Raw genomic sequence first — 18,430 nt, forward strand, 5'->3', positions numbered from 1 at the left:
CACTCGACAGCCAGGGGCATACCGGACTCCTATTTTGATTTTGAGGAGCCACAATAGGCAGAAAATGGAGTACAGCACATGGAGTAAGAGCGTTAAATTCTGCATGTAGCTGTACAAATCAAGATGAGGTATGTATGCATAATTTGTGGTCTTCATGGCATGCACTTAATCCACCTCTTTGCACACAGCAAGATGCGTAGCAAGCTACAATCTCATGCTAGAGGCCAAAAGACACTGCACCTAGGGTTGCACTTCTATTTCTTTTTCAGCACTTCTTGCTTCTCCCCAGCCTACATACTCACTTTCTTATCAACTTCGGGCTTGTTACATCAAGAATTTATTCCATCCTCCTCCAGTCTAATGACAGCACATCAGAGAATGTCAAAATCCTGCATTAGGCTTTATTCTTTTATATAAACATTAACATTTCTCAAACAGATTAGTTAAAAATACAGATTTAAACAAGAATTTTTGCAATTGCAATGAGTTATAAAAAACAACAGATTATTTTACAGATTGTTACAAGTGCTTTACAAAGGTGCAGAGTGAAGGCCAGTGGCAGGGGACCAACCTCAAGTGCAAAATGGACACGATACCCTCACCACGGGCATAGCGCTCAGATACACAGCCAAAAAAAAAAAAACCAAAAAACAAAACAAAACAAAGAGCCATGTGAACCTAGGCTCTTGGGATGCTCACCGGGCAAGCAAACATAGACCCTTATGACAGAGAAGACTCATGAGACCAAGCTACCAGGATACTTAAGGTTACATCTCTGAGATCAGCCATTAAGATGTTGTTTCTTGGAAAATAAGGAACGTGTTTTACAACAGTATATTTCTCTTCTGTCAGACAAAGTATTGCTGTAAATCCTAGAATACTTACGGATGCAGATACTTAAGAACTTGGGGCATAAATCCAGTGTGGATCTCACAGTGCCCAAAGTGAGAAAAGGATACAAGATTCAAATGTCCTTCTAAAGCAGTTGGCACTCCTCATACTGGAGGGACCTCCATATCCCATGACCATCACTAAAACCTTGAGCAAATACCTTGGAAAGACTTTGGCAAAAGGAAGAAGACGCAAGTGCATCTGGTTACGCCCAATCCCAATACTCCTGCAGCCCATGATCTGAGAGTTGTGCGGCCCATAGCTTACGCAATGCCCACGTATTTCACTAAATGCAGTGTCCTCTCTCCTTGGCTGATACATCTTCACACCCACCTTGGAACACATGCCACATGCTCCAAATTCTTGGAAGTTTTTGAGATCCTTCCACCACACCTACCTTGCCTAGGTACCAGTCCTTCCCACCTATCCTTCTTCTATTCCACCCCTAAAGATAAAATCTATGCCCTGACTTGTTTTGAACTAAAGTTTTCCAGCTGTTAGCAAATCAAAGGTAAAGTGAACTGGCTGAGAACCACAATGAGAGAAAACCGATGTCTTACATTAAAAAAATCCACTACTTTATGCCTGACACCTTTCTGATGTATGAATGTTTCCTACCCAGAGGACCTCCTTGTTAGACAGAGGGCAACTACGCGTTAGAGGAGTCCTTTTACCAAAGGAGGGCCAGAATGGAAGGGCAGCTCTAGAGATGAAGTCTCATAATAAAGAAATAACAGTTACTTCTCTTGGAATCATTGTAAAGGGTAGCACATACAAGAGATTTTATTTAGAAAACCCAGTGAAACCCCTAGAACATCCACATTGACTTCCCTGAGCTCCTCAGATCCAGGTACACTGGGGACCCTGCAGAAGCCTTTTGAGCTGGGTTACTCTCAACAGAGAGGGTTTGGCGAGTTCCTGCAAATTCATTTTCATAATCAACAAGAGAGGAGAGGATCAACGGGGAAACCCTCAGGACACGTTTAGAGAAGAGAAAGACTCTGAAGAAAGAGGTGTACGTGTGTGTGGGGAAGGTCTTAATTTCTACCGTTTTCAGATGTTTCATTTATTCCTCTGGGGTATGGGCACTACATCGAAACCAACCCCCCCATCTGATCTACCCCAGCTGCCTCCTGCATAATCTCAAGACAACATTGAAACCCCAGGCTCATCGCTCCCTGCACTGCCTAGCCCAGAGTTCAGTGCTTTGGAGAGGGGAGGCTGGCTTCTCATTAGCAAAGGCTGGGACATGGTATTATGTAGGTACATCAGTGCCCTGGGAGCATGCGGTCACTCATGCACATCCCAGATTTCTGAGAGCAGGGGAGGAAGTTTCTTGTCCTGCAGCCGAAGGGCAAACACCTGTTCAGAGTGGACACTACTTAGTGTCCGAAGACTGACCAGCTTCATTAACATCCGTGGAAACATCAAGCGGTCCTGCAGAGTCAGACAAATAGACAGCTGTTAGTAAATTCACATTAAAGCTTTGTTTAGAAAAAAAAATTACCACACCAGATGGTGCATTGTAACCACAACCTTGACTTCCTCTAAACCCGGAACTCTCCAGGAGGCGGCAGTGTGGAGGGAAGACAAATACTACACCATGTCCCAGAACTCCAGACTTTCCATGCTGGCTAAACTATGGAACATGATACAGGACAGCAAGCTGTGACAGCTCACAAATCCTGCATTTACAGCTGCTACCAAACAGCCACAGAAGGGAAAAGCATGATGGTACAGGCAGCAAGAGGCCCGTTAGACAGTACTGCAGGAACTGTGTCTGCATAAACATAAAATCAGTTTGCATCATCATTGGGGATGTTCTGGTCAAGCACTTACATTTGGTCTGTTGATGCAAATGTAAGAATGAAGGGCTTCCACATAAGTGTGCTGCAGCCTCTCCACCAGGGACTGGTCCTGCACATTCGGTCGGTCTGCCAAAAAGCAGGTTAGAAGTAAGTAGGTCGTCACAGACAGCTTCACCTGGATTTAACATCCCTGCCTAATCCCAGTCCCTCAACACAGTCTCTCCCCAAAACCTCATCTAGCATTCACGCAGCACAGCTGGGAGTCATCCATGACTGCAGCAGCTATGTCAGTTTCCTGTAACTGTTCTTTCTCAGTCATGTCTACTGCACAGGTGGAGTCCGATTTGACTCCTACAGAGTTAGAAGGTTAGAGAGACCAAACAGCGCTATATAAGTGTGTTTGGTCTCACATTCCTGTCCCAGTGAAGATGAGAAGCTGCCCATTCAGGAGGGAAGGGGAAAGTCTCTCTAGCAGCTGAACCAGTTCAAAAACAGGAAGAAGGGGGGTGGGTGGGAAATGGAAATCACCTTTCAGGTCACAAGACAGAAAAGAAAAGTAAAGAGTAGAGGTGGCTTCTTTGCCAAGCCCTGTCTTGGCCCAGAATCACACTGGTCTCACATCCAGAGGACTTTTACTTCACCACTAGATGTCCCTCATGGCGCGTGACCTACATCACACCAGAGACGTGCCAAGTACGTTAAGGGGACAGTAAAATAGCAACTTCTAAATGAAGAAGATAAATATTGGCTGATTTTTCTATACACTTTTCCAGCAGTGGGGAATCTGATTTCCTCTGGAGGTGGCACTAGAAAATTCAGAATATAATGAATACCCTAAGCAGAAGTGGTAACACACTCCCTTTATCACTAGGCCCTATACAGCCTCTGTTACTCCTCTTCAGCTTGTGACCTTCCTTAACTCTACTTTCTTTGCACTCTGACTCACTGCCTGTAGCTCTTCAGATCTTCCTGGCTTTTTACCTGCAGAGAAAATGTTGATGGCGATTAAAAGTGCATATTCAGCATCGTTGAGCTGTAGCTCATTCATTCCCTTTGAGAACTCAAAGATGGGGTTAATGAACTCAAACTGCAGACCTGCAACAAACAGAAGAGAACAAGGTGAGGCAATGACAATTGTCTCCTCCCTCCTCCCCTCCCTCTCATGGAATAAGCTGCTGGAAACCCACTGCAGTATGCCAGGGAGTGAGGACAACAGGGCTGGCAGGAAAAAAGCCCTACATTATGTTCCAAGTGTGGCTGAAATCTCCTTTTACATCCTACCACTACTGGTGAGCAACAACAACAGTCAGGCTCTAACTGTAAAATGACACTATTTCTGGGTTTTCTTAGAGCCTTAAATGCCCCACAGCACCTTACTAGGCAACAGCTAAAGGAACACAATATCAGCTACCAGATAAGTCTGTCAAAGACTCAGAAGCCCACAAGCATCTACACTTTCCACTCTCACACCATCACTTCCTTCAAATCCGGCAGCCTTCTTGTTTTCAAATAAAAATTTAATCGCACGCTCCAGATTCATGTGAAGTCTGTCTGAGTTGAAAAAATACAGTTCCAAGAAGTCTGAACTATGCCATTTCCTTCAGCTCAAAAAGCTGGGAGAGCTGAGGCAGAGCCTGACAGGCTTCCAATCACCTCCTTTGATAAACGCAGTCAGGCAGAAATACATTGCTATTTACTGCCACAACATACAGACGCCACTGTCAAATCAGGGGGTCTCTGTGTTATCATGCTGAAAACTTTAAGCCTTTCACCCAAAACAGTATCCAAGTTTCTAATTTCCTGCAGTACGACTGCATCAGAGAAGGGTGAAGAAGATGGAGGGAATCTTTCTGGCTGCTTACTTTTTGCCTTCCTAATAATCTGAAGAAAAGACTACCAGGAAGAGCAAAGAGGAAAGCTTAACGTAAAAGCCATCTCAAGTATAAATGGTTAAATAGCTACTCAAGGAATCAAGAAATCACATGAAGGAGACAGCCAAAGTCTCATTTTCAGAAACGCTGAAGATACACACTTCGTGTTACTTCATCTGAAGTTACAGATACTCATTGCTCCTGGAAAAACAGACTTCAGAAACTACATCACCACAGACCACCATATACTGAGCTGACGACAGATCTAAAGCACTCCGTGGGGATCTTCAGTGCGCAGTATAGACTTCGTATCAACTGAAATGTAATCACACTAATGTCATCGCTCAAAGCATTCATCTAGATTAGCAACTGATATACTTGCAAAGGAGAGAAGACTGGAGTTTGATTTGTTGTGATCTGATATGGCTCTAAAACCACATGTCCACATCAGATCTCTACCAGCAAGGAAGTTCACACCAGCTGCTAGCCCTAGGTGCACTCTTACAGCAAGATTTTCATGCTGTTAGAGTCCAAATTTTCCAAAGCAAGTTCACACCTAAAAAAAAAGAAAAGATGACATGAACTGAGCTAGTATCACATGTTAAAAACAAAAAAGGGTTTGTGAGGCTATCGGTCTGGTCCTGTTCTAAACTTCTCACCTAACTTCAGCTTTAAGGCCCCACATGCTATTTCCAGCAGCCCACATTAAAAAGGAAGAGATGAAAGAACACAAGACACAGGGAAAGAAGAAACACCTGTCTAATGCACCACCTGCTTTGGCGAAGTCATCCCGATTATAGCTCAGGTCCTTAAGAAAGGTGATGCTTTCAATCTCTGGATTGTAGCGTCGAGATGTCTCCAACAACATCACCTGAAACCAGAAATAGATATACTTGATTTGAAAACAGGAAAGAATGTTACATTATCGGTAATTTGCTCAGTGTTAGAGCATCTCTGAAAAAACACAAGAAACAAAACCCCTTCAATCAGTTTCTCTCGGTGCTTAAAAATTCCAAGGTAAATTCTGCTGCATCCTTTGTAGTGTCTGCTTATGGGAAGGGGGAATACCTGCTTACCACTACCAAGGCTCTTGCCTCGTTCTCCTCCAGGGCCCTTTGCCAGTATAACCTGGCACTGCAGTAATGGTCCCATGGCTGAGGTCCTGCAGCCTGCCATCCCAAAAAAAGGGATGGAACCAGTTCTCCAGGTGGGTACTCCAAATTCTTTCATCTCTGCTACTATGTATTGTGGTGGAGCCAAACTCTCACCTCTATGGTAGATGTCTTCAATAAAGCGATCTGATCTTCCCTGGTGAGCTCCAGGAAGCCAGGTAGTTGCTTGGCAAAGTCCACAATCTCTTGCACAGAGATAATTGCAAGTTCTGTGAAGTGAGCAAAGCGCTGCTGCCTTGCTTCACGGTTATTAGGGTCAGGAACTTGGGGCCACGGCTGTGGGAATGGGAAGAGAGACAGTGTATGTACGTGAAAAATGGAACCAGGGCAGAAAGATGAGAAGATGAAGTGAACAGAGAAAGAAAGTGAGACACATTGGAACATCATACTTTGCTATTCTTTACAGAACTTTAGCCCACAGATGCAATGCCTAAAGTATCTCTGTTCTCCCAAGATAACTTACCCACAACCCCAACTCCCCAAATGTCACATTTTCTTATTTTGGGTACACTGGTAGAGTTTTTACCGTCACTTTGAGCCTGTCTGTGAATGAGCGCTGGTTGCACTGCTGCTGAGCGGCCACAAGTTTTTTTATCATGCTCAACTGTTCAGGTGTCAGTTTGTGGGAAGGGCTTGGTGGATTCGGAGGGGTTGGACGCACCACAACTGTCCGAGCCTGATCATCTTCCTGCTTCTTCAGTTTCTTCAGTTGGATCTGTTCTTCAGAAAGAACATCTAAAACAGCAATAGCCAGAGATCAATCATGACACAGGAGCATGCTGGAAACCACACAAAACACAGGGTAACATGCTGTGGATGGAGAGGCAGAAATCACAGCTGCCCGTATGCGGTATATCAGAGCATACACAACACAGACAGCAGACAGTGATACTTATTATTTGTTTCTCCCTCTTTTCCCCACTTTCTGTTGTTGCATTGCCTTTTTTTTTAATCATACTGTCATGCAAAGTGTTCACAAAGGTCAGAAGCTCCCTTCATGATGCCCTGCAGATCTTCGGAAGACAACAGCGACTTTCCCCATTAAGCAATTACCCAAAATGTCATGTTATAACAGATTCCAACAGATGGTCTCTTCACATGCCATGGTGTGTCCATTGCATTTTATATTATCCAGTTGTTCTTTTTTTCCGATATTGCTAAATTAACAGCTTGTGCCATTTCATCTTCCTCTTGAGAGGTCAGAGTCAGTAACTGGATGGAGGTCGAGAGTCAAAGCATAATTTTCTACGCAGCCCATCTGCAGCAGGCTGTAGAGCAGTAACAAACCACAAGATGAATAGTGAAATAGCTTTGCATAAAACATATTAAGGACCGCAAGTCCTTCGGGAGTAGGGCTAGAAGTCTTCTTCAGTCGGCAAGTCAAAGGATATGCCATTTAGATGTAACGTTGTAAGGAATAAAACAACTCAGAGGCACGCGTTGTGAAAAATCTTATTGGACCAACTGCTCATTAGCTAATTTAAATACAAAAACCTGTTAACGGTCTGTAAGTAAGTTAACTGAAGAATTCACTGATTTGAATGTAGAGAAGGTTTGGTGTTAAACCTTTAAGTCAAAGCTGCAAAAACTATCTGCAAGCTGCATCCAAAAAAAAAGGAAACTACCAGACATACCTGGATTCAAGATTATCTTCAAGAGAATCATCCTGTGAGTTAGTGATGAACAAACAAAAAGCAGAAAAGGGACTGATTGGAAAAAAAACTGTATCTTCAGGAACAAAGATTTCAAAAAATGAAGCTTGACTTTGCAAACAAGATTTAAAAGCGCTGAAAGATTCTTTGGCCATTTTTTATGCGCAGGTAACAAGGAAACATACAGAAAGGCAGGCCCCAAAACCAAACAAGTATATACTTGGACTTCTCAAAAAAATCATGTTAAATATGAAGACAAGAAATGGAAAACTACTATAAGAGAGCATTCTGAACGGACAGTCCAGGGGATTGGAGGGAAAGACAAAGAACATCGCACATTTAAGCTAAGAGTAATCTTTATCCCTGACTTCCAACAGGGAGGATGTGTGCACAGGTACACAAATGCACAAAAATTACAATTCTAACAGCAAAGACATTCAGTACAATTACTAAATTAAAGCAGATCTGTAAGATTAGAGAATGCTAGTCACAGCGTTAGCTTAAGAAGGGAAATAACTTATACAAGCAATTACGGTCCCTCATCTTGGGCCTCAGACCCACAAAGAATTTATAGCCGAGTAACAAGTTCCCATGTATTACTGAATCTTGAAAACTGCATATGTGCAAGCTTCTACACCATGCTAGATTCAAAGCAAACCAAATTACTCAGTTTGCCATGAAGGAACTATTTAACCTCATGGTTCACACTGGCTTAAGAATAATAAACCAACCATGAATAACTTCAGTCTGGGAATTAGAAGAATGTTTCCAACAATCAGTAGAGGGAAGTTCTCGAATGAACTTCCAAGTGAAAGAGCTGGAGGAAAAAGCCCTCAATTTCTGTCAAGATTAACAAGGTGAATTTGCAGTACAGATTACACTGTCAACAAGAATTGCCAAGCACTTGATAACAACAACCCAAAGATGCCTTTTGGCCTAATTTTTCTGAGCTGTCTTTAACATAAGACAATGAGTAAATGCAGAAACACACTGAGGCTCTCTAGTGTCTACCTACAAGAGAGAAGTAGCAAGGTGCACAAGTTGGCTTGCTACATAGCTTTTCAAATGCATCTCTTTTGCAGCTCTCAAGAGCAGGGGAAGTCGGGCAAAGACAGCATATGTAATGCTGATACAAACCAGTGTGACAAAGATACTGATTGCATATGTTAGGCGTGCCGCATTTCATGTTGAAAAAAACTGAACGGCATGTTTCCTTGGTGCAGCTCAGGGGGACTTACTTTTTGCAGAAGTATTTTTATAAGATTTTTCCGAAATACCCTCTGTTCCCCACTCTTCTGGGTGCTGGATGTCAAAAAAGGAGACTTCACACAGATTTAACATTTACCAAGCATCCTTCAATCAGAAACAGGATGAAACCCAGATGCCTTGGCAGAAGACAGCTGTTCCTGATATGTGAGCAGGAACACTGTTGAATATTCAGAAACAGCAGCCTTATGGCTCGTGTGAGAAAAATAGCAGAGTTCACAGGATCAGGTCTGCACAAACACAGCTGCAGTACTGTGGTGCTGCCCTTGACTTCTGTCACAAGTTCACAGTACAAGGCAAGGGAAAGTGCCTGTTGTTCAAGGAGCATGGTGACCAAACTTGCAGTTGATCACAAGACAGACAGAAGCCTGACTTTACCGACACGGCTGACGGCATACTGAATCTTAGTTGCAAGTCTTTCCTCTGAAGTCATATTCCACAAGTTCTTACAAAATGGCGTGTTCAAGGAATACAGCAGGGCTGGGGCTCTCAGCACACCGGTGTTGTTCCACTAACAGCCTCACCTCTCCACGTCATCCTTGCTAAGCCCTCAGTGGCTTCCCACACACATTCCACACGCAGCCTGCATGGCTCACATGTGCCCCCCAAGCACTCACATTGCCCCCTTCCTTACACCCATTGGTCCCCAGCCCACCCACCGCCCCCCCCATGCCTCCTGTCCCAGCACCATTTCCTGCACTCACACTGCTCCCGCATGCCCGCCTCCTGGCACTTGCGCAGCCGGCATTCCTGACACTTGCGACGCATGTACATGTCCATCTCACACTTGCCGCCATTCTTGCAGACGTACTGTGCACCCTTGATGACACTGCGGCGGAAGAAGCCCTTGCAGCCTTCACAGCTCAGCACGTTGTAGTGGAAGCCAGAGGCCTTGTCCCCACACACGCTGCACACTTCATTTCCCAGCATCTTAGGGGCTGGGCCCTTCTTCCGCTTCAGGGGGGGATTTTCTACCGAAACAAACAGTACCAAGGAAAAGGAAAAAAAAAAAGAAAAGAAAACCCACACACATGAGGGAAACATGGTGTTTGCAGCTGACTGCCCCATTCCTTACAATAACCGATATCCCACTATCTCCCAAACACACAGATGAAAAGATCAAGTCTCCTATCTCACAGACTCCCCTTCTGGGCAAGCATACCTTTTGCAACAAACCAACTATTGACATAATCCAAACAGTTTCACCTCAACTATATAAGCAGATACAGCTTCACACTTGTTCCCCTCCAGAATAGAGTGAAAGAACTAAAACACACTCATCCAAATGTTCTTCTGCACTTTCCATCAGCAGCAATGGCAGTTAAGTTACCAATGCGAGAAAGAGCTGCAAAAAAAAGTTGAGCTGAAATCCAAGACTGTGCAGAAAGTAATTTTCTTCAGAATTCACCTCCAGTTCTCTTACTTCTATTCTCTGCCATACTCATGCATAAGGATAAGGAAAAATAGTTCAGCAGTCAGACAGACACAGGAAACCAGTGCTGAAACTGCGACTGTACAAAAAGCAGACTGAATAGGCAATCCCTGTAACTGGAACGCCTGGGGAAACTGTCAGGACAGAAACTTCATGAAGTTAGGGGCAATAAGCAGGCAAGCAGCACACTGCACAAGCTCTGAGAACCTCTGGAATCCTGAAGACATCATTTCTTGTTGAGGAAGAGTGCTCCCCACTCCTAAAACTGAAGCACTCTCATACTGACAGTTCACCTACTAAACCTTGTTATTCCACCTGAAACACAGGCCTTTCATTACTGCCTCACATTTCAGATGGTCTTGTGCAGCAGCTCCCAGTTCTTCCTATGTCATTCTGACAGACCTTAATCTTGTCACTGGCCGTGCGTTCTGAAAACTTCTTTGGTCTATTCCAACACATCTCACCTTAAGCATACCAGCCAAATTCTTGTCCATGTTATTTGTGTATTCCCTCCCTATTAGCTGTCTCTCTTCTCGTTCCATTTAATTCTAGCCATGTTGACATCTGACATGTCCTTCTGCACAGCTCACAGTGCAAGTATGTTCCTGTATGTCAAAATTTATAGATTCTTCTATAGGTTGTTCATAAAGATTACAAAACAGCATGTCTTGATAAGTCTCCAGATGATGTTTATATATGCCTGGAAAGCCTTTACACTGGAACTGATTCATAGGGATTTGCTTACAGGAAAAGGCTGCTGCATTTCCAGATCAGCATCAGGGTTACAATAGTGTATCTCATTTTCATACGTATGGTTCTAATACTTCCATCTTTACTCTCAGGTACGCTTACTATTCTGCTTAAGTTCCTGAAATGGTAAATAGTGTTAGGTCAGTCTCAGAAACTATTAGTGTTCTTCATCACATATTGGTTTTCACAGTCTTAAGTATCTTGGTGTTGATTTTCAGTCCTATTGACTTTACAGAGGTCTGGAGGTCACTCATTTTGGTCTGCACTTCTCATTGCAGATTCGGCAGCAGGAAAATGTCATCAGAAAGGTTAAGTCTCTGATATCCTTCCTTCTTGTTCTACTGTATTTGTCTTCACATAAACTATTACCAAGAGAAAATTATGCAATGGCTACAGTTATTTCAAATTACTCAGTCTTCCATTGCATATATATTAACTGGTATCATAATTTTGCAGAAGCCTCAAGTGATGTTCATACATTTCTGAGGGACAGGAGAATAATCCAATGACTTCCACAAGATGGATCTGTCCATCTTGTGGATTTCTTAGCTGTCTTTAAAAAGGTACATAAATGTTTGATTACCATTCCTATGATTGTTTTATTGACATAGATAGGCTTATTCTTTGATCTATGCAAATTATTTTCCACCTCTGAATACTAACCATTTCAGTTATATAGCTTATTATTGCCATTTTCTGCAATCAAAGTTAACACAAAAGTAACTTGAGATTTATCAGGCGTGAATGCCATCTCTGCACCTTTAGCTCTCATTAGGGTCCTCCTTCTTTGGTAGATCCTCTATTTATTTTTTTCCACATTTTCTGGCTTTTTTCTTGCATTTTTGTAAGGCATTTATCAATTGTTTTCTTTTCCTGTCCTCAAATCTGTTTTAACTACTTTCAGCTACTCTCTTTGTTTCTACCCTACTGATGAGTCCTAGTTCAAGGTTTCAGATCACCTCTTCTTTTTATATCAGGGATTGCCCATTGCCTCACTGTCCAACAAATACATTTATTTGTCATATTTTCGTTAAGCTGCTGATACTGTGCGGGACACTTCAATTGTGCTTTCCTTTTTTTCCTGTTACCTTTCCAGAGATGTTATACTATGCCATCTTACAGTTTGAAAGCATAGGATTGTCTGTGTCAGCAACAATTATAACTGCAAAATCTCAATTTTATTTCCTGATACTCTTCTAACATCAGTTAACCTCAGAAACGTGTAGAGAAAACTTCTACTATCTTTCTATTATATGAATCTGTAAGAACCTATTATTTCTTTGCATCGCTAGCCCTTGTTGGAGTGTCACCTGTAGTAAAGCTTTATTGTTCAGCAGCTTTTGATAAGGCTAACAAAAAGAAATTCATTTTACTACCATGGACCTAGCTTCTAGAAGGTCAAATAAGCAAAATATTCAACACATCATCTGGGTAAACCCAGTCATCTTCAACTATCAATAACTGATTCTATTCTTAGACATCCTATCTGAGTGCCTCAAGCACAGCAGAACTCACCCTAAAATTTTGCCAAGTATCGATTCTGCTTCCTTCTGAAAGAATGGATAGCCTTTAGCTTGCATGGGTTTAGTAAGCATTTTTTCCATACCTGCATGCTCAGGGGGGTTCTCTGAGCCAGGGAAGAGCGAAAGCCCTTGCTCCTCCATCTCAAATACACTTGCCACCCTCTTCCCATGATCCTGTGTGCTGAGTTGATTGGGACCCATGGAGGCCACGCAGGAAGGGCTTGCTATAATCTCATCGCTGCAGCATTGTTACTGCCAAGCAAGGGGCCGCAGGGGTCTTTCTTCAAGGTCTTTAGTTTCTCTCTGCTACTGAAAGTCAGAAAGGAAGTACCTGCGGAAAAAAAACAAAACACAACAGATGCAAAAGAGGCAAGAGTTCAACTACTGAGGCTATTAACTCCCAAAAATCTATTACAAGCTGCATCACAAGCAAGTTTCAAGGTTTTGTTTCCTTATGTATTAAAAGGACAATTAACTTTGTTTTATCAATGTTTATGCTCTTGAAAACAGAATATTTTAACAAACTGTGGTAAAAGGTACAAGATTAGAACACCCAGGCACAAAACCATCGTTTTATTGCCAAAATATTTATCAAAGCAGGATAAGTTTTCATTATTGCTAACACCACCATGGGACTTCAGCCCTGACCTCTTCCAAGTGTGTTAGAGGGAAATTCCAGGCTTTACAGCTGGTGGCCTTTGTTAAAGCTTCCACTAACAAATAGCTCATTGCTGCCAGCTGCTCTGGATTTTGAGGCATGTACTGCAGAGCACACAGAAAATTGTGAAAGACAATACGGTGATTTAGAAAAGACTACAAAACACCTAATTTCCCTCTTAAGATCAGTAGCCAAAGGCTGGGCCAAAGACCAACGATGTATCAAAGATGAGGATGACAAATCCTCCCCTCACCTACAGCAAGAAATTCAAAGCCAGCATCATCCCAGGAAATGACCATTACGCCACCCTCAGGAAACAGATTCACCACCAATCTTCTGAGGATACCCTTTTCTGAAACCTGGAAACCATACTGAAAAGCATCTTTTTTATACAGCAGTAACTCCACTACAGAACCTGAACCTGGAAAGCGAATCCAATCACTTTTTCCAAAAAGACCCACCTGCACAAAAAAAGGCCCTACTGGTTTGATTGCACAGACCTAGTGAAACTGATGCAAACTGCTAATGTAAACACCCCTAATCTGCTTGAGCATGCATTTGATCAGTTGATCTTAACTCAGTGATTTACCAATGCAAGCTAAAGGGATTAACTGATTTAAAAAGCAACTACTTTAAAGGCCTGTACCAGTTTAACTCGAGTGATTGAGTTCAGGACTGGAAGCCTGCCACTCTCAGAGAGATAAGAGGTGACAGAAAGCTGTGCAGCAGCCCAGATACAAAAGGAGCAGGTAAGCAGGGGGACACCTCACACACTGTAGTGCTGACTGGGAGAGGCAGAGGACCGCAGTCCCAAGTCTCTTCTTCCCTCCTGGGTATTTGGACCAGACAGTGCCATTTTATTTAGAATGCCAAAGGCAAAGATGAAAGCAATAGTTCCACAAACCACCCCCCTCCCAGCACTCTGAAATAGTCAGCAAGTATACATGTAGTCATACTGTCAAGCCTGCGGAGCTCCTGCCATCTCCCATTACGCTGTGGCAGATAATAGATGCAGGTGTTAAAAACCACAGGGCATATTAATTCACATGACCTTTGTAAACACAGCCTCAGACTGTATAAGGAATTCAGAGCTCCCTCCCCTTTGGTGCACTGAATCACTGGAGAAACAGACTATCTAGGATAAAAGCAGTGGCAGCAAACATGAAACTCAGAGCCATAGAAAGGAAGAGTCCTATTGTGGGAGATTACAACCTAACTGATGTGATTTGCAGCCAATTCAGAGAGACTCACAGTCCTCAAAGGAACAATGTGGGTATCACAATCTACTTTCTTTAAAAAAAGTCTCCACAGTAAATCCTGCAGCAACTGAAAACCTTGGAGAGGTACAGATGGAGATACGAACGTCAATGAAACAAACCCAAACCCAATTTGTATTCCTAGTCCCATGTAAACTCCTCACTGATGCCGATATCGGATGTCTCTGGACATGTCTGGGCATGGAATAAGAAAGTTAAGTGCCCTGCCTCAGTGCATCTCCACATTCCTTTAAGCCACGCAAAAGACTCACTCAAACATTAATTATTGTGCAGAATGAACCACTAGCAGCAGTACTGCAGTAATTTTTCAAAGGAAGAATTTGATCCCCCAGTTGAGGGACTGAGTGACAGCGCTCAGACCCCACTGCCTTCAGTTCAGTGACAGTCTTGCAGCATCCCAGCCACAACTGATATGTATTCTGTAAAGCAAAAGAGGACAACCTGATAGGATTTCAAAACTGTGTCATCCACACAACCACAACTGTCATTGCAAGAGCGAAACTTGCTGTCAGCAGGACATCTGGAGCCCAAAGGGGAGTTTCTAAGAGACTGCACGCTTCCTGGCAATGTCTGAGAAGCCTGCAGCAACCAACAGGGAGGGGAGTATAAATCCACGTGCACATCCAGGACACGGCGAGGGGGTAAGGCTTATCAGCCACTATCTGCGTGATGTAAAACCAACCCACATGTTCCTACTTTGCACACCAGCCTTCAGCCCTCCCAAAACCGAACAGGCCAGATAGCAGAGAAGACAAAGAGACCTCTCCTAAGACACAGCATTTTTTAGTTTTGTAGATTTGGTAACAGTTGCAGGCTGTGGACTGACTTAACTACAAACAGCAGCACTCTGGTCCTAGTTTAGGTTTCTTTATCTAGTGCTTTCCCCACAGGTACGCAAGTGAGAGGCTCCATGACTAGGCCAAGGAGTTAGTTTTCACAGAATTACATGAAGATTGTTTTCAAATGACTAAAAATCTTGACAAGTTTTGTACTAATAATCATGTTATTAGAGGTTCACATCTTTCAATTTGCGCCAGCACTTCAACTAGAAATGTAGAAGGGTGATGCAAGCTGTAACTGCAAGAAGGAACAGAGTCTTCTTGACATAATCTGCTGTCCTGACTCCCACTGTCTGTCTCAACTCTGTCAGTTTTAGAAACCAGGACTGGCCAAGTGACAAAAGATGAAGCAATCACTTCTCTCTAACACAGTGTCTAGCATAGAGAAACCTGATGAGCAGACGTACTCCAGTGAGGAAGCACATATGGATGAAAGGCTAAGGGAAACCGACAGCCCTTGCAACTCATGGCTCAAACAAGACACTAAACAATTCTGAAATGCGTTGCCACCAGCTTCACCATTCTTCATTTCACCATTCTTCCATTTCTTCCCTTTCTTTTCTGAGGCAACAGAACAACTTGGATACCAATGGTCTCAAGATCAGCGCTCTTGCAACAGAAAGTTGCAAGAACCTAGAGGTGGCAGCTCCGGCTCTTGCACCTCATGCTAACTGCCAGAAACGTTCATCGCTTCCTCCAGTAACGATCTCATTTCACCCCGTTCCCTCAGCTGAGTCCTCTTCCAAGCCCAGCTGAAGCACTTATGCACTCTTCTGGATGCCTTTGATCTGACCTGTCATCAACAGACACAAAGCTACAGAATATGCCTAATTTATGTCCCACATTAATTGAGATGAGCAAAGGAGATAGCATGGGTCAGCACAGCACAAAGAAACCAAATTAGCTAGATGCAGTTGCTGCGACACTTTTGCTGAACATGTCTGTCCTCTCCCTGGTATTTCTTGTTTGGATCAGTAACCAGACCAGAATCAAGTACATCTCTGGAGAAACTGTACTGCGGAGTGCAGGAATAATCAGAGGAATAGCACAACGAACCCTTTACTGGGGCTCCAAATACTGGATGTTCAGAGGAAACCGTAGCTTTTTAGGAAGTTTGTGCAAGTCTCCAGGATCTTTCAAAACAGGATTTACTGGTCAGTCCTGGTCCTGTAAATTACAAAATCCTACAGCCTTCTGCCAAGAGAAAATACATGGTTATGTTTCAGTTCTGTAATGAATCACAAGCATACACTCTGCAGCAAGTCAGCATCAGCAGAAGAGACCTTACATTTGTATACATGTTAACATGACTGTGCTCACACATCACACAGCTGTGTGTCAACAGGACTGTGCCTTTGTGCATGGCTCTAACAGACTGTTGGTGAACAAATGCATCTGATCTGAAAGATAGCTTTTCCTAGGTACCTAAAACAGGTATGTAATTTGGCGTTTTGGCTTCCAAGTGCGTTCTGACATGCAGTACAAGTCCCAGCACTCAATCTGAAACTACCTCTGAAAGCTGGGCTCACAACAATGCTAAGGGTCTCCACTGAAATCTAAATGCACAACTTGTACAGTGGTGATGCTACCTTGGATATCAAAAGCTGTCTGCAGATCTAAATGGCCAAGAAAAAAAACACCTTGGACCGAGATTTCACAGGACCCTACAGCACCAGCACAGAACTAAGCCCCTTAAGAGACACCACTGTTCCAATCCTTTCATAAGGAGTAAGCAGTATTTTGTGGCCTAACACTCTTCCTATACCATCTCTGGTGTAGCAGCCAGAGTATTTTCACAAACCTCCCCAAGGAACTTGGTACCACCTTGTAGCTGCCTCAGAGAAACGATGGCTATTCCCAGCTCATGTTGGCTCATTCCTCTTACGGCCCTCTGCATCGTTACATTTCTCAAGAAATGCTGGAGCAGCTAGAAAGTTTGCAAGCAGGGCAAAAGTACACATGTAACAGGTTTAGATTAGGAAAGAGTTGCAAGAGACACTTGTACCTTTCAGGGCAGAAAAAGAATCCTATGCAAACCTACCACTTTGAAAGTGAAGTAATATTTACATATGAAAACTGTTAAAACTCATGAGGAAAAACAATCAACTTCGGATTGTCAATGGGAGAGACAAACCATGAAAATGCAAGGTGTGCAAAGGAGTGCAACAGGATAGCATAAAGAATGATTTTGAACAGTATGTTTACAAAGAATGGAAAGAACTGTTCTGCAGTGCTCAGGGAACAGAGACCACCTCTATGGCCTCACTGTAAATCCCCCCCCTCCCCCGAAAACTGCAGGGACACGGTTTGAAATTGCATCATCCATTTTGATCTCTAAGAAGCACAAAGACAACCACTGGAAGAGGTTTGCAAGCTACCATTAGTCCCAAGCTGATAAAAAAAAAAAACAAACCCAAAGCTGCGGCCTCCTGATTGCTTTCATTTGCTGTGGAGCTCAGCTTCAGCAGACCATGAGCAGCTGCCCAAGCTGCAGCACCAGCCTGTGAGCCTTGTAAGTTGCTGACACCTCTGCCAACTATGCAGAAGAGTCTTATCAGTCACTCCTGATTGCACAGCCTGCTCCTCAGGAACGGGCAGCTGCATTCTGGTCTCCTGCCCCCAAGTTAAGGGTCTTATTCCCACCTCTGCCTCTCTAGCCCTGTTTTAGACTCCCCCCTCCCCCTCTTTCTTTGGCTTCTACTCCTGCTGCTGACCAACTTTATTACCCATGACTTTGCTGACTTCTGGCATGACCTTTGCCCACGCATTTGTCTCTTCCTTTGAACCGGTGCATCCCTAAGCTTGCTTGTGTTCTCACAACAGAACCCAGTTCTTATTGTGAAGACTTCCTTTGGGTTCTGTCTCCACCTTTGGCTTTAGTCTGGTCTCAACACACACCATGCCGTCTCCTACCCAAGTCAGGCATGGATGCCACAGCAGAGTTCAGAGAACAACCGCAAAAGTGACTAACAACTGAACAGATTAAAATAAACAAACATGTGTCACCTGGTTGCAAGAGTACTGGGAAGAGAAGCAGAAGGTGTAATGATGGTGTACAGCAGGATGAAAGGTGTTATTCTCAAAGATCGTGCGCCTAAAAGGAATAGAAGGAAACCGAGGAAGGGAAAGTCAGGCTATGGCAGAAAAACACCCTAAAGCTGAGTTCTCGGAGACTGGGGCAGTCTCCATAATTCTCCTTCCAAAAGTAGGCCTTATATTACAACAGAAATGCAAAGATGTCTGCAGACATTTCTGAATCTGAACCTATGACTTTGACACTCTTGACCCACA

At 43.4% G+C, this 18,430-nt stretch overlaps 1 protein-coding gene across 5 annotated transcripts in view; it reads right to left on the reverse strand.

The window, feature by feature from the left end:
• Positions 1-376: 376 nt before the first annotated feature.
• The window catches only part of NR1H3 (nuclear receptor subfamily 1 group H member 3), a 29,462-nt gene continuing 11,408 nt past the window's right edge, over positions 377-18,430 (reverse strand). For all 5 annotated transcript variants that reach the window (XM_074584425.1, XM_074584427.1, XM_074584426.1 and 2 more), the window contains 8 exons: positions 12,449-12,696; positions 9,365-9,631; positions 6,269-6,477; positions 5,839-6,018; positions 5,342-5,441; positions 3,681-3,794; positions 2,731-2,825; positions 377-2,328 (listed from right to left, as the gene is read on the reverse strand). In XM_074584425.1, coding sequence (XP_074440526.1) covers positions 2,182-2,328; positions 2,731-2,825; positions 3,681-3,794; positions 5,342-5,441; positions 5,839-6,018; positions 6,269-6,477; positions 9,365-9,631; positions 12,449-12,566 — 1,230 coding nt within the window. In that variant the 5' untranslated portion in view covers positions 12,567-12,696 and the 3' untranslated portion in view covers positions 377-2,181. The remainder of the gene's footprint in view (positions 2,329-2,730; positions 2,826-3,680; positions 3,795-5,341; positions 5,442-5,838; positions 6,019-6,268; positions 6,478-9,364; positions 9,632-12,448; positions 12,697-18,430) is intronic.

The sequence above is a fragment of the Larus michahellis genome, chromosome 4, assembly GCF_964199755.1.
Source record: "Larus michahellis chromosome 4, bLarMic1.1, whole genome shotgun sequence".
NCBI lineage: Eukaryota > Metazoa > Chordata > Aves > Charadriiformes > Laridae > Larus > Larus michahellis.